Genomic DNA, 15,251 nt, shown 5'->3' with positions numbered 1-15,251 from the left:
ACACACTCTCCACACTCAGTACACACTCTCCACACTCAGTACACAATCTCCACACTCAGTACACACTCTCCACACTCAGTACACACTCAGTACACACTCTCCACACTCAGTACACACTCTCCACACTCAATACACACTCTCCACACTCAGTACACACTCTCCACACTCAGTACACACTCAGTACACACTCTACACACTCAGTACACACTCTACACACTCAGTACACACTCAGTACACACTCTCCACACTCAATACACACGCTCCACACTCAGTACACACTCTCCACACTCAGTACACACTCTACACACTCAATACACACTCTCCACACTCAATACACACTCTCCACACTCAGTACACACTCTCCACACTCAGTACACACTCTCCACACTCAGTACACACTCTCCACACTCAGTACACACTCTCCACACTCAATACACACTCTCCACACTCAATACACACTCTACACACTCAGTACACACTCTCCACACTCAATACACACTCTCCACACTCAATACACACTCTCCACACTCAGTACACACTCTCCACACTCAGTACACACTCTCCACACTCAGTACACACTCTCCACACTCAGTACACACTCTCCACACTCAATACACACTCTCCACACTCAGTACACACTCTCCACACTCAGTACACATTCTCCACACTCAATACACACTCTCCACACTCAATACACACTCTCCACACTCAGTACACACTCTCCACACTCAATACACACTCTCCACACTCAGTACACACTCTCCACACTCAATACACACTCTCCACACTCAGTACACACTCTCCACACTCAATACACACTCTCCACACTCAGTACACACTCTCCACACTCAGTACACACTCTCCACACTCAGTACACACTCTCCACACTCAGTACACACTCTCCACACTCAGTACACATTCTACACACTCAGTACACACTCTACACACTCAGTACACACTCTACACACTCAATACACACTCTCCACACTCAATACACACTCTCCACACTCAGTACACACTCTCCACACTCAATACACACTCTCCACACTCAGTACACACTCTCCACACTCAATACACACTCTCCACACTCAGTACACATTCTCCACACTCAGTACACACTCTCCACACTCAGTACACACTCTCCACACTCAGTACACACTCTACACACTCAGTACACACTCTACACACTCAGTACACACTCTACACACTCAATACACACTCTCCACACTCAGTACACACTCTCCACACTCAATACACACTCTCCACACTCAGTACACACTCTCCACACTCAATACACACTCTCCACACTCAGTACACACTCTCCACACTCAGTACACATTCTCCACACTCAGTACACACTCTCCACACTCAGTACACACTCTCCACACTCAGTACACATTCTACACACTCAGTACACACTCTACACACTCAGTACACACTCTACACACTCAATACACACTCTCCACACTCAATACACACTCTCCACACTCAGTACACACTCTCCACACTCAATACACACTCTACACACTCAGTACACACTCTACACACTCAGTACACACTCTACACACTCTACACACTCAGTACACACTCTCCACACTCAATACACACTCTACACACTCAGAACACACACAACACACTCAGTACACACTCTCCACACTCAGTACACACTCTCCACACTCAATACACACTCTCCACACTCAGTACACACTCTCCACACTCAGTACACACTCTCCACACTCAATACACACTCTCCACACTCAGTACACACTCTCCACACTCAGTACACACTCTCCACACTCAATACACACTCTCCACACTCAATACACACTCTCCACACTCAGTACACACTCTCCACACTCAGTACACACTCTCCACACTCAATACACACTCTCCACACTCAGTACACACTCTACACACTCAGTACACACTCTACACACTCAGTACACACTCTCCACACTCAATACACACTCTCCACACTCAATACACACTCAGTACACACTCTCCACACTCAATACACACTCTCCACACTCAATACACACTCTCCACACTCAATACACACTCTCCACACTCAGTACACACTCTCCACACTCAATACACACTCTCCACACTCAGTACACACTCTCCACACTCAGTACACACTCTCCACACTCAATACACACTCTACACACTCAGTACACACTCTCCACACTCAATACACACTCTCCACACTCAGTACACACTCTCCACACTCAGTACACACTCTCCACACTCAATACACACTCTACACACTCAGTACACATTCTCCACACTCAGTACACACTCTCCACACTCAATACACACTCTCCACACTCAGTACACACTCTCCACACTCAATACACACTCTCCACACTCAGTACACACTCTCCACACTCAATACACACTCTCCACACTCAGTACACACTCTCCACACTCAGTACACACTCTCCACACTCAATACACACTCTCCACACTCAGTACACACTCTCCACACTCAATACACACTCTCCACACTCAATACACACTCAGTACACACTCTCCACACTCAATACACACTCTCCACACTCAATACACACTCTCCACACTCAGTACACACTCTCCACACTCAGTACACACTCTCCACACTCAGTACACACTCTCCACACTCAATACACACTCTCCACACTCAGTACACACTCTCCACACTCAGTACACACTCTCCACACTCAATACACACTCTCCACACTCAGTACACACTCTCCACACTCAGTACACACTCTCCACACTCAATACACACTCTCCACACTCAGTACACACTCTACACACTCAGTACACACTCTCCACACTCAATACACACTCTCCACACTCAGTACACACTCAATACACACTCTCCACACTCAGTACACAGTCTACACACTCAATACACACTCTCCACACTCAGTACACACTCTCCACACTCAGTACACACTCTCCACACTCAGTACACACTCTCCACACTCAGTACACACTCTCCACACTCAATACACACTCTCCACACTCAGTACACACTCAATACACACTCTCCACACTCAGTACACAGTCTACACACTCAATACACACTCTCCACACTCAATACACACTCAGTACACACTCTCCACACTCAGTACACACTCAGCACACACACTCTACACACTCAGTACACACTCAGTACACACTCAGCACACACACTCTACACACTCAGTACACACTCAGTACACACTCAGTACACACTCAGCACACACACTCTACACACTCAGTACACACTCAGTACACACTCAGCACACACACTCTACACACTCAGTACACACTCAGTACACACTCAGCACACACACTCTACACACTCAGTACACACTCAGCACACACTCAGCACACACACTCTACACACTCAGTACACACTCTGCACACACACTCTACACACGCAGTACACACTCTGCACACACACTCTACACACTCAGTACACACTCAGTACACACTCAGTACACACTCTGCACACACACTCTACACACTCAGTACACACTCAGCACACACTCAGTACACACTCAGCACACACACTCTACACACTCAGCACACACTCAGTACACACTCAGCACACACACTCTACACACTCAGTACACACTCAGCACACACACTCTACACACTCAGTACGCACTCAGTACACACTCAGCACACACTCAGCACACACTCAGCACACACACTCTACACACTCAGCACACACACTCTACACACTCAGCACACACACTCTACACACTCAGTACACACTCAGTACACACTCAGTACACACTCAGTACACACTCAGTACGCACTCAGTACGCACTCAGTACACACTCAGTACACACTCTGCACACACACTCAGTACACACTCTGCACACACACTCTACACACGCAGTATACTATTACTAGTCTACACACTCAATACACACACAATCTACAATCAGTACACTATCAGTACAGTCTACACACACACACACACACACACTCTACACATTCAGTACACACTCAGTACACACTCAGCACACACACTCTACACACTCAGTACACACTCAGTACACACTCAGTACACACTCAGTACACACTCAGCACACACACTCTACACACTCAGTACACACTCAGTACACACTCAGCACACACACTCTACACACTCAGTACACACTCAGTACACACTCAGCACACACACTCTCCACACTCAGTACACACTCAGCACACACTCAGCACACACACTCTACACACTCAGTACACACTCTGCACACACACTCTACACACGCAGTACACACTCTGCACACACACTCTACACACTCAGTACACACTCAGTACACACTCAGTACACACTCTGCACACACACTCTACACACTCAGTACACACTCAGCACACACTCAGTACACACTCAGCACACACACTCTACACACTCAGCACACACTCAGTACACACTCAGCACACACACTCTACACACTCAGTACACACTCAGCACACACACTCTACACACTCAGTACGCACTCAGTACACACTCAGCACACACTCAGCACACACTCAGCACACACACTCTACACACTCAGCACACACACTCTACACACTCAGCACACACACTCTACACACTCAGTACACACTCAGTACACACTCAGTACGCACTCAGTACGCACTCAGTACGCACTCAGTACACACTCAGTACACACTCTGCACACACACTCAGTACACACTCTGCACACACACTCTACACACGCAGTATACTATTACTAGTCTACACACTCAATACACACACAATCTACAATCAGTACACTATCAGTACAGTCTACACACACACACACACTCTACACATTCAGTACACACTCCTGGTGGTTTTTCACACCTCTGCACTGAGGGTTTCACCCAGACGAGGTTTCCATAAAGTCTTAAACTCTCCAACTACGAAAGTCTGAGTCATTTACACTTTCATTTTTTAAAAAAAAATTCTAGTCTTTAATTTTTTAAATATAATATTCAGATGTGTTCAGTCTTCAGTGTTCAAGCTATAAAACTGTTTCAAAAAGCTTAAATTAACAGCGACATTGAAATATTTATTTATACTTGTTTTTAACATGCAAGTAATAAAAAAATTAATTAACAAAAAAATGATGAATTGATATGAATATGGAATCCATGTAAAGCAATACTACAAGTAAAGTAAATATTTATTTATTTCTTTTTTTTTTCAAATTAAAAACATCAATCTAAAAAAGAAAAATGTAAACACAGTATTTATTTATTTGTTTTTTTTTTGTTTTATTTATTTAATTTTTAAGATTAAATGAGAACTATTTATTAAATAACAACTATTTATTAAAAAAGTAACTATAAAATATATATAATATATAATAAAAAATTATATATTAAAACTAGATTTTTTAAAGCATGCAGCTCATCGAAGTTTTTTTGTTTTTTTTTTAAGAAAGAACTTTAAAATGAAAAAATATTTAAAATGTATATTTAAAAAAAAATAATCAATTAATTAATCAATTAATTTATACATTCGTAATAAATTGTCCAAGATAAATGTAAACATTTCACGAGTTAACAGATTATAATTACAATGTTTTTTAAGTTTTATTTCTCTGTTAATATGCCATGCAAAAATTTGTGCACCCCCACTTTGGCTTTCGCAGCTTTTATTTAATTGGATTATTTATTATCTTTTTAAAATGATTTTTAATTAATTTACTTCAACCCTCATGACTGCAAACCATCTTCCAACTATTTTACTATGGATTTCGCTTCAAGGATTGTTTAGCCACAGGCATACTTCCTCCTGAACGTGTTTTTTTTAAAATTTATTTTAATTTTGTTGTTTTTAAGTATTTACGTACGTCTCCGCCCACGTCTCTGCGTCATTTTGACAAAGTGGAATCATTTCAGAGGAGAGGGTGGCTTACATCACATCATGTATTTTACACATCTGTCATACTTCACCAACACAAAGCCAGAGGTGGATTTCACATTACGCTTCATTCTTACGGTTAATCGTAGTTTAATTGAAAAAAAAAAACATAATGGGCTTTCCAGGGTCAGTCCACTCCTTCTCAGAAAACAAAGAGGAATTTCTTTCCACTAAGAGTGCGTGACAAAACAGATACCCCTGACCTACCTAACAAAGGTGTGTGTGTGTGTGTGTGTGTGTGCGTGCATGTACAATCAGGTTCAGCCCTTTCTTTCTTTCTTTTTGTTGCACTATCTGCGCAAATGCATGGGCGTGGGTGATTCCAAGTGCGCCCACGTAATGATGTCACATCTGTCTCAAGAAGCAATGGGGTAGGCGAGTGAAATGAGCTCGATTGGACCTTGCCTCTGAGTGTGTGTGTGTGTGTGTGTGTGTGGGTGAGCAGCTCATTCTCACTGGTGTGGCTGGGTGCGTGCATGTGTGTGTGTGTGTGTGTGTTTGTGAGTTTGTGTGTGTGTAGCATTGAGGCCAGACAAAAACAGAAGAGACGTGTGTGTGTGTGTGTGTGTGTGTGCCTCATCAATATTAAACCTTTAAACAACAAATAAAAAAAACCAAAACAAAACTGGAAAATCCGTTTCAGGTGTAGATTACAAAGCTGGGGCTGTTTCAGATTCGCTCTGGCGTCAGGTGATGACGAGGATCATGAGTAAGTATGTAGATGAGAGGAAACCGCGCTTCAAACCGTACCAGATTCTTTCAAAGACGAAAGATGTGAACGCGGCCAAGAATGAATGAAACTAAACGCTTGCGCGGGCCTGTCAGCATGACGCAAGGGGAGTGTTGCGTAATGCCCAGCGTTCTCAGAGGGATTACAGAGGATATTTCTGTACAGCACGCGCTCTCAGTACGGCTTTTCTCTTAAAAAATATTTCAAAATAAAGTCAGGAATTTAAAAAACCCTCTTCATCACTCTCAGTATTTATTAAACTGAACAAGAAAAATAACCACATTCTATTTAAAATGTACAATAACTATCACTGTTAAGAACTTACCAGATTTTTATACCATAAATCTAACCCTGGCTTTCCATGGTTTAATGTAAAAACGTGATAAGAAACCAGAGGGACGTCTGGCTGAGCGTCACGGACCCCAGGACTAAACTGTGTTCCTGAACACTGTCTGTAAATATCCACATCCACACGCACAGTGATGTAATTAAGGACACGGTGGGACTTCCTGTCTGATACGAGTAAAACCTCAGCATGCAGCTGAACAGTGTGTTATATAAACATTACGACCTGGGACAGAGGATTAAACAGAGTATTTGGGATCACTTCAGCGCTCGCTGGGCTCCGCCTACAGAAAGTCTTGACAGAATTGTACTAAAAGGTACACAATATGGCAAATTCTACAATTACAGCATTTGGCAGATGCACTTATCCAGAGTGACTTACATTTTTATCTCAATTTATACAACTGAGCATTAAGGGTCTTGCTCAGGGGCCCAGCAGTGGCAGCGTGATGGACCTGGGAAACATCTGATCAGTAGTCCAATGCCTTAACCACTAAGCTACCACCTCCTCATCCCTAAAGGTTATTTCGATGCGGTACAATACGACATGATATGATAGAGTGTGATGCAATATGATATGATAAACTGTGATGCCATGCGACATGATACACTACGATATTGATATGAAGCAATATGACATGATATTATATGTTGTGATATAAGCTATAAGTTAGGATACAATACAATACGATATGATAGAACAATATCTGTTACTCTATAATACTACTCTATGTGATGCGATACAATATGATAAGCTATGATACAATGTGATACAACATCACAGAATACAGTGCAACATAAATATGTTATGAAGTGATACGATACAATATGAATGATATGATACAATATGATAAGTTCTGATACAGTCCAATACGATACAATATGATATGTTACGATGTGATATAATACGGTACAGTACAATACGATAGAATGGAATATGATACTATAAGATACAATATACAATGCAATATTATTCGATTTCTTTTCTACACTAACATGTCTTTGATTCTTTGCACCTTAACCGAATTATCTTTTTCAAGCAAGCTTTTTCTAATCTAAACCTAATTGTGTATGTGTAATTGTGCATCTCCCAATTCCACATGCCTTAACCCCCATCCCCCAATTCCCCATCCCCTCAATCCACCATCCCTCAATTGCCCATCCCTTAATTCCCCATCCCCTTGATCCCCCATCTCTTAATTCCCCATCCCCCAATTCCCTACCCCCGCCCCCAATTCCCCATCTCTTAATGTGTGTGTTTGGTGTGTGTGTTTGGTGTGTGTTCGGTGTGTGTGTTTGGTGTGTGTTCGGTGTGTGTGTTTGCTGTGTGTTTGGTGTGTGTTTGGTGTGTGTTCGGTGTGTGTTCGGTGTGTGTTGAAAAGAGGTTGAAAAGGTCAAAATCCTGATAATCATGAAAAGTGTGAAGAAAAAAGTTTCTCATGCCTCATGATTTAAGAAATGGACAGCTGCTATAGTGCACAAAGACCTCTTCAACAGATTCTCACACACACACACACACACACACACACATACACAGGCGAGGGCAGGGCGAACATGCCCATAAGGTGTGGGGTGAAGGAGTGTACGACGTTTCTCTGCTCACTTCTCTGCTCACAAAGCGTAACCTTTCCTCCACACGGTGACACGCAATCCCCGATCCCAGTGAACTCCGCCTACACAAGTTCAACATGCAGGCTTAACGCGCAGCTACACAAACAAAAGCCACAGGACCCACCCAGCATCGAATCGCGGAGAGGTTAGCGCTTACACACCAGCAACACGACGGGACTGAACCGTGATCCTCACTAACGAGAAGCTCGAGAGTGTAATAAAGTGATTCACTCAGAGGCATGACTCGAATGCACACAACACTTTTACTGGAAGCCTGATGAGAAAGAAAGAACATTTCAACTCACCTCTGTTTTAATTCTCTTCGGTGACGGCTCGTCTCTGTCTCCACATCGAGATCTGTGCAAGAGAAAAGAGAATATTCACTCATTTGCTCGGTTACGGCTGTAAATATTTTCCTGAAAAGTTCAGTTCATTCTCCTTTTCTACCACACAGGATATTAAACTCTGTGCATAATACACTCTTTTATATTTATTTTATTTAATTTTCAATCACACTCTATAAAGTTACACGCTAACAGGTTCTCTCGTGTCTCAACATCACAATATGATACAATCTGTTAGATTATTATATAATATGATCGAATGTTATGAAACAATATGATATCATATGTACAATATGCACTATTAGCTGATATGATACAAAGACAAGACAGGAAACAATATGATATGATACAATACAATACGGTTCAATAGGATATGACACAACACAATATGAAAAGATACAATACAATATGTTATACGATATGTTATATGACAATATGTTGATACGATATGATTTGATTCGATAAGATACAATATCGACATGATACAATATGATACGACATGATGCGGTATGATACGATGCAATATGATATAATACAATATGATGCAACATGATATGATACGATACGATCATAATACAATATTCTATGATATGATATGATACGATACGATATGGTATGATATGATACGATACGGTACAATAAGATATGATACGGTACAATAAGATATGATACGATACAATGTGATACGATACGATACAATGTGATACGATACGGTATGATATGATACGATACGATATGGTATGATATGATATGATACGGTACAATAAGATATGATACAATACGATGTGATACGATACGGTATGATATGATACGATACGGTATGATACGATACAATACGGTATATGATATAATATAATATGATACGATATGATGTGATATGATACGATACGATATGATATAATACAATATGATACGATATGGTATGATACGATACGATACAACACGATATGATATGATATGATATGATACAATACGGTATGATATGATACGGTATGATACGATACGATACGATACGTTATGATACAGTATGATATGATACGATACAATACGATATGATATATGATACGATACGGTATGATATGATACGATACAATACGATACGATACGTTACGATACAGTATGATATGATACGATACAATACGATATGATATATGATACGATACGGTATGATATGATACGATACAATACGTTATGATACGATACGATGCAGTATGATATAATACAATATGATATGATACAATACGATACGATACAGTGCAGTATGATATGATACAATACGATATGATACGATACGATGCAGTATGATATAATACAATATGATATGATACAATACGATACGATACGATACAGTGCGGTATGATATGATACAATACGATATGATACGATACGATGCAGTATGATATAATACAATATGATTTATACAATATGATATGATACAATACTATAAAAAAATTATACGATACGATACGGTGTGATACAATATGATACAATATAATATGATATGACACTATATGATAAAATGCTATATGTTACAATACGATATAATATGACACAATATGCATATGATACAATACATAAAGCAGTATAATAAAGACCTGACTGAACAGGATATGATGCGATATGAGTGTGGCCTAGCTAACTTTTTCTTTACTTCTGCTAAGAAACAGTTTCCTCAAAAAAGAACCTAAATCCTGTTATATATTTTATACACAAATACTTTGCTCAGAGTTTATTTCTAATCAGCTTGGCGTCATAGTACCTTCACTGACAGTTTAGATTAGAAAAATGTAAGCTAACTGTATTAGCAACGTACGCTTACTACAGACACCAACAATCTCAGCTACTTTAGCTAGTTAGCATACACTCACAACATTAGCTTCAGTAACTATCACTCTCTTGCTAGGTTAGTGTTCACTCACGATGTTAGTGTTCACTCACAATGCTCATGCTTGGTTAGCATTTATTCAGAATGTTAGCACTCACACTATGTTAGCATTCACTCACAATGTTAGCATTCACTCACAATGTTAGCACTCTCATGCTAGGTTAGCATTTATTCACGATGTTAGCTTCAGTAACTATTGCTCAACTTGCAAGTTTAGCTCTCTTCTAGGTTACATCTCAGGAATGATTGTCTCACACACACACACACACACACACACTCCAGGTCTGACTCCTGTTTGAGGTGAGCTCTATTCTCTTCTTCACTTGCTTGAGTCAGATCAGCGGTGATGAGTGAGAAAGGTGCGAGTGCGAGCTCTGCGAGTGCGAGAGCGAGCTCTGAGGTGAGATTACGCAACAGCGGAGTGGAATTTTCCGTCCTGTGGTATGCCAGGTGTGTAGGACAGGAAGCACCTGGACACTAAAGTCTGCTTCATAGGCTTCATTAAAAGCTCAAATGGAATTTAAGTACTTGATGTGAAGCATGAGAGCACACACACACACACACACACACACACACACTAAAGCACTGCTATCACTGATTATGATCCAGTGTTTAAATCACACCATTTATCTCCAAATAATTCAAAACATTTTTAGAGAAGAGAAGAGAAGAGAAGAGAAGAGAAGAGAAGAGAAGAGAAGAGAAGAGAAGAGAAGAGAAGAGAAGAGGAAAAACAGCAAGAAGAGACAGAAGAGAGAGAGAAACGCAAAAAAAGAGATAGAAAAGAATAAACAAGAAACAAGAGAACAGAAGGAAAAAAATTAAGAAAATAGAAGAGAATAGGAGAAGAAAAGAAAAGTGAAAAGCAAAACATAAAAAAGAGAAAGAAGAAAGGAAAAGAAAAAAGAGAAATGAAAGAAACAGAAGAGAGTACAGAAGAAAAAAGAAGAGAAGAGAAGAGAGTCTATAGTTTATATATTGAACAGTTCATGAAATCATGAATAATTGTTTATATGAATTCAGCAGAGGAGTGTATGTTTGTGTGTGTGTGTGTGTGTGTGTGTGTGTGTGTTAGGAGGGCGTGTGCCTACTTGCTGGTCCTGTATGTGTACTTGTAGGTGACCTCTCTGGAGACCTGGCGAGCGAGTCCGAATAACTCGTCCCTGCGCGTGAGTAACGCCACTTCCTTCATACAGAGCTGAGCCGCTGCCTCGTTTACCGTCAGCTGCAGGGCAGAGGGTCGAGTTACACACCACAACATAATAAAACACACACAATAAACAATCGCTACATGTGCAGGAGTAACGGCTGTGTGGAGCTGACTGTCTGAGGGCGTGGCCTAAAGGTCATTCAGTCCACATGTTTAGTACAAAATTATCACTCAAATTCATACTGATGATAAACCACAATAAATTATTTTTTTATTCACTAAAGATCACAGAAGTGCCTTTTTGTCCTCGTTACTTTTACACGCAGCTTGTTACGTTACAGAGACGCTCCCCCCCCCCCCCCCGACACTGGAGACTCCTTGCATAAAAGTCTCATGACTTCAAGAAAACTTCTCAATAAACTTTTTAATGTGTTTACGGATCGCTGTGCTTACTGTATGCATCCCTGTTGCTATGGAAACTATACCATCTTAACATAAATCTAATCAAAACCTTCTGACCAATCAGAACGCAGAATTAATCAGCGCTGTGGTGTAAAGCTCCAGACCGACCTCGTGGAGTGTGAGATGTTTGCCGTCCTTCCTCTTGGAGTCGAAGCGTCCATAGATGGCGCTGTATTTGCGGATCTCCTCCTCCCGGCGCGGGTCATCGTCGCTCATGTCGAAGATGTGGCCGATCATTTTGGCGAGCTTCTTGTTAGCTTTGAGCTGCTCTCTGAGCTCCGCAGGGTCACTTTTGGGTAATGCGCGAGCCATTCTGTCTACACACTCGCTGACGGCCTGGACAGCAGCGATGTCCAGAGCTTCCAGGGTGTCTCGCGGCAGCGGGGACGAGGGCGAGCCGAGTTCGGCCGGCGAGAGGCTCCGCTCGGCCCAGAAACGAGGTTCGTTGCTGCTCTGCAGAGGTGAGGCGGTGGCCGAGGAGCTCCCACTGCCTGCTTCGGTTTTCGGTGGATCTGTTTTAGGAACTTTGACAGGCAGCACTGGACCATCAGGAAGTTTGTAGACAGGGATGCTGCAGACAGGAAGTGAAGCGAGTGGCTGGTTAAACAGTGCCGGGTTGGTCACCCAGTCACGCAGAGCTTTCTGGAGGCGTCTCACGTGCAGCGGTTTGCTGGCCATCCCGACTAGTGCCATGATCTCCAGGAACTCATCCTCAGCCGCCTCGCACAGCTGCTGCACATCGTCACCGCCCTGCTGGATGAACGCGTCGTAGTAGCACAGCAGGTTGGCCCGCTGCAGGATGCGGTAGAGCTGCAACTCGCCAAGAGTCCTGGGCAAAGTCGCCGCCATGACCTGAGCCAAGAGACAGGAAGAGAGGACAAAAACCCGGTCAGGAGGCGGCAAGCAAGGGCGTGGAACACCACAGAGGGAAAGAGTGATAGAAAGACAGACAGTGGAGTTATTGTGAAGTCACCCATACTGCCCTGCTCATCCTGAGGAGTCATACACTAATCTGATCTCTGTCTCTGAGGAGGTCAGGGGTCACAGAGTGAAAAACAAAATCCAGCAACACAGAAAAAATACACAATACAAACCGGATAGCGGCGAGACCGCAGATTATCATCACTAAAGAGAAATAAAGGATGTAAATTTAACCAGAATCACAAATCCTCCACAAATCCTCTACACGATCTTTACAGATAATTAACACACAACCGTTTAAATCTGTTCTAGAGTCCTGACGTCTCCCAAACCTGACTCACGAATGGAACTAAAATGTGACTAACAGACATGGATGAACCTCTTCCAGAGGCAGGAATTCCCAAGAGTGTCACTTCATTTACAAGCAGTGAGGGAAATTTCCATTTTTTCCCACTTATTTTATAAATACAGAGCGGAAATATCGCTCTAACTACAACGAAGGAGTTTGTTATTATAGTGAGATATTACTGAGAGTCACATACAGCACGGAGAAATGTTCCAATTGCGTTGACCTTTGCTAATTCTGACTAGCAACTCTGACAGTAAACATTCTGCAAAATATACAGAGTTATATATACAAGGAGAAACCAGACCACTCCAAAAAATGAATGAATGAATGAATGAATGAATGAATAAAAATTGTGCCGAAATTGTTGAAGCTTGTTATTTATGTTACATGAACATTATACTACAATAAAATGGACAAGCCTGGGAGAAGCTTTATAAAGCTAATAATGAAAGTTTATAACATTAATGACAAACCTTTTTAATACTAATGACAAATGTTTTATAAAGCTAAAGCTGAAAGTTTATAATGCTAATGACAAAAGGATTTTAAAGCTAATGACAAACGTTTATAACACAAATATATAAATGTTTTATAACAGTGACTTTTAAAAAATGAATTGCATCATCATAATTGCAACTTTCATAATGTTGCACAACTGGTTATTAGCAAACGTGAATATTATCAAACGCACACGTGATGATATCATCTGGTCGTATCAACCATCCGTACTTCACTTTCTATTTGTTAACGACAATGAAGCAGTTGGATTCGAACGTGGCACATTGCAGTGGGGGATGACAGAAATGTGTGTGTGTGTGTGTGTGTATGGATGAGAGGCGAGTGTGAGAGCGCCTGTCAGGCTCCTGAGCTGCTGGGAGAGTCGCATACCACACTCCACCTCTGCAGCAGGCGTAGGAGGAACTCTCCATCACAGCAGCACAGGCCGTGTTTGTTCCTGCTCTCCGCCACTCAGGCCCCGCTGCCTTCCCAGAATCCCCCTCTCTCCGAGGTGTGGGCGTGGAGCGATACGTGCTCGGATCCAGAGGTCACGGCGTTCAATTTCAAGTTGTATGTCTCGGATTTATTTGAGGGATTAGAGATTATGGGCTGGCAGGAACAGATTTCTCTGCGTTCCGAAAGGTCTGGGGTTGATCATGATTCAGCGCTCGCTCGTCTGCGATGTGTTTAGACTAGCATTAATGTTACAGAGTCACTGAAGGTCTTTAAGATGATAGACTTCTCAATCACGGTTCCTGAGAAAACGACGGAATGACATTTTAGGTTTCTGTGAAACAACAGTGCCGTGTTGAAACCTGTAGAAACGTATTTGCGTGCATTTGATGACTTTTAGCTTGCAAAGGTTGTTTGTGTCTGGGTTTATGCGGGTCGGGTTACACGCACGGATCTTCTGAGCGTTCAGATTATTCAAATCACCTGCGTGTCGCTCACACACCCCAGAAGATCAGATACGCCTGGAGCAAAACATCCGAGACGAGGCTTTACGCTAGAGTCTAAACACAAGTGCTAGCTCTTAAAGTGGCTTTCACTTTTATCCATG

General features: G+C 41.9%; 1 protein-coding gene across 2 annotated transcripts in view; it reads right to left on the bottom strand.

Moving 5' to 3' along the window:
- nab1b (NGFI-A binding protein 1b (EGR1 binding protein 1)) overlaps positions 1–15,251 on the bottom strand; it is a 40,074-nt gene that overhangs the window by 15,240 nt on the left and 9,583 nt on the right. For both annotated transcript variants that reach the window (XM_058391912.1, XM_058391911.1), the window contains exons 2-4: positions 12,532–13,275; positions 11,903–12,036; positions 8,888–8,939 (exon numbers count right to left, since the gene is read on the bottom strand). In XM_058391912.1, coding sequence (XP_058247895.1) covers positions 8,888–8,939; positions 11,903–12,036; positions 12,532–13,272 — 927 coding nt within the window. In that variant the 5' untranslated portion in view covers positions 13,273–13,275. The remainder of the gene's footprint in view (positions 1–8,887; positions 8,940–11,902; positions 12,037–12,531; positions 13,276–15,251) is intronic.

This window comes from Hemibagrus wyckioides, linkage group LG06 (genome assembly GCF_019097595.1).
Source record: "Hemibagrus wyckioides isolate EC202008001 linkage group LG06, SWU_Hwy_1.0, whole genome shotgun sequence".
In the NCBI taxonomy this organism is placed as follows: Eukaryota; Metazoa; Chordata; class Actinopteri; order Siluriformes; family Bagridae; genus Hemibagrus; species Hemibagrus wyckioides.
Note: the sequence above shows the minus strand (reverse complement) of the source record. Positions and strands in the feature narration are given on the sequence as shown.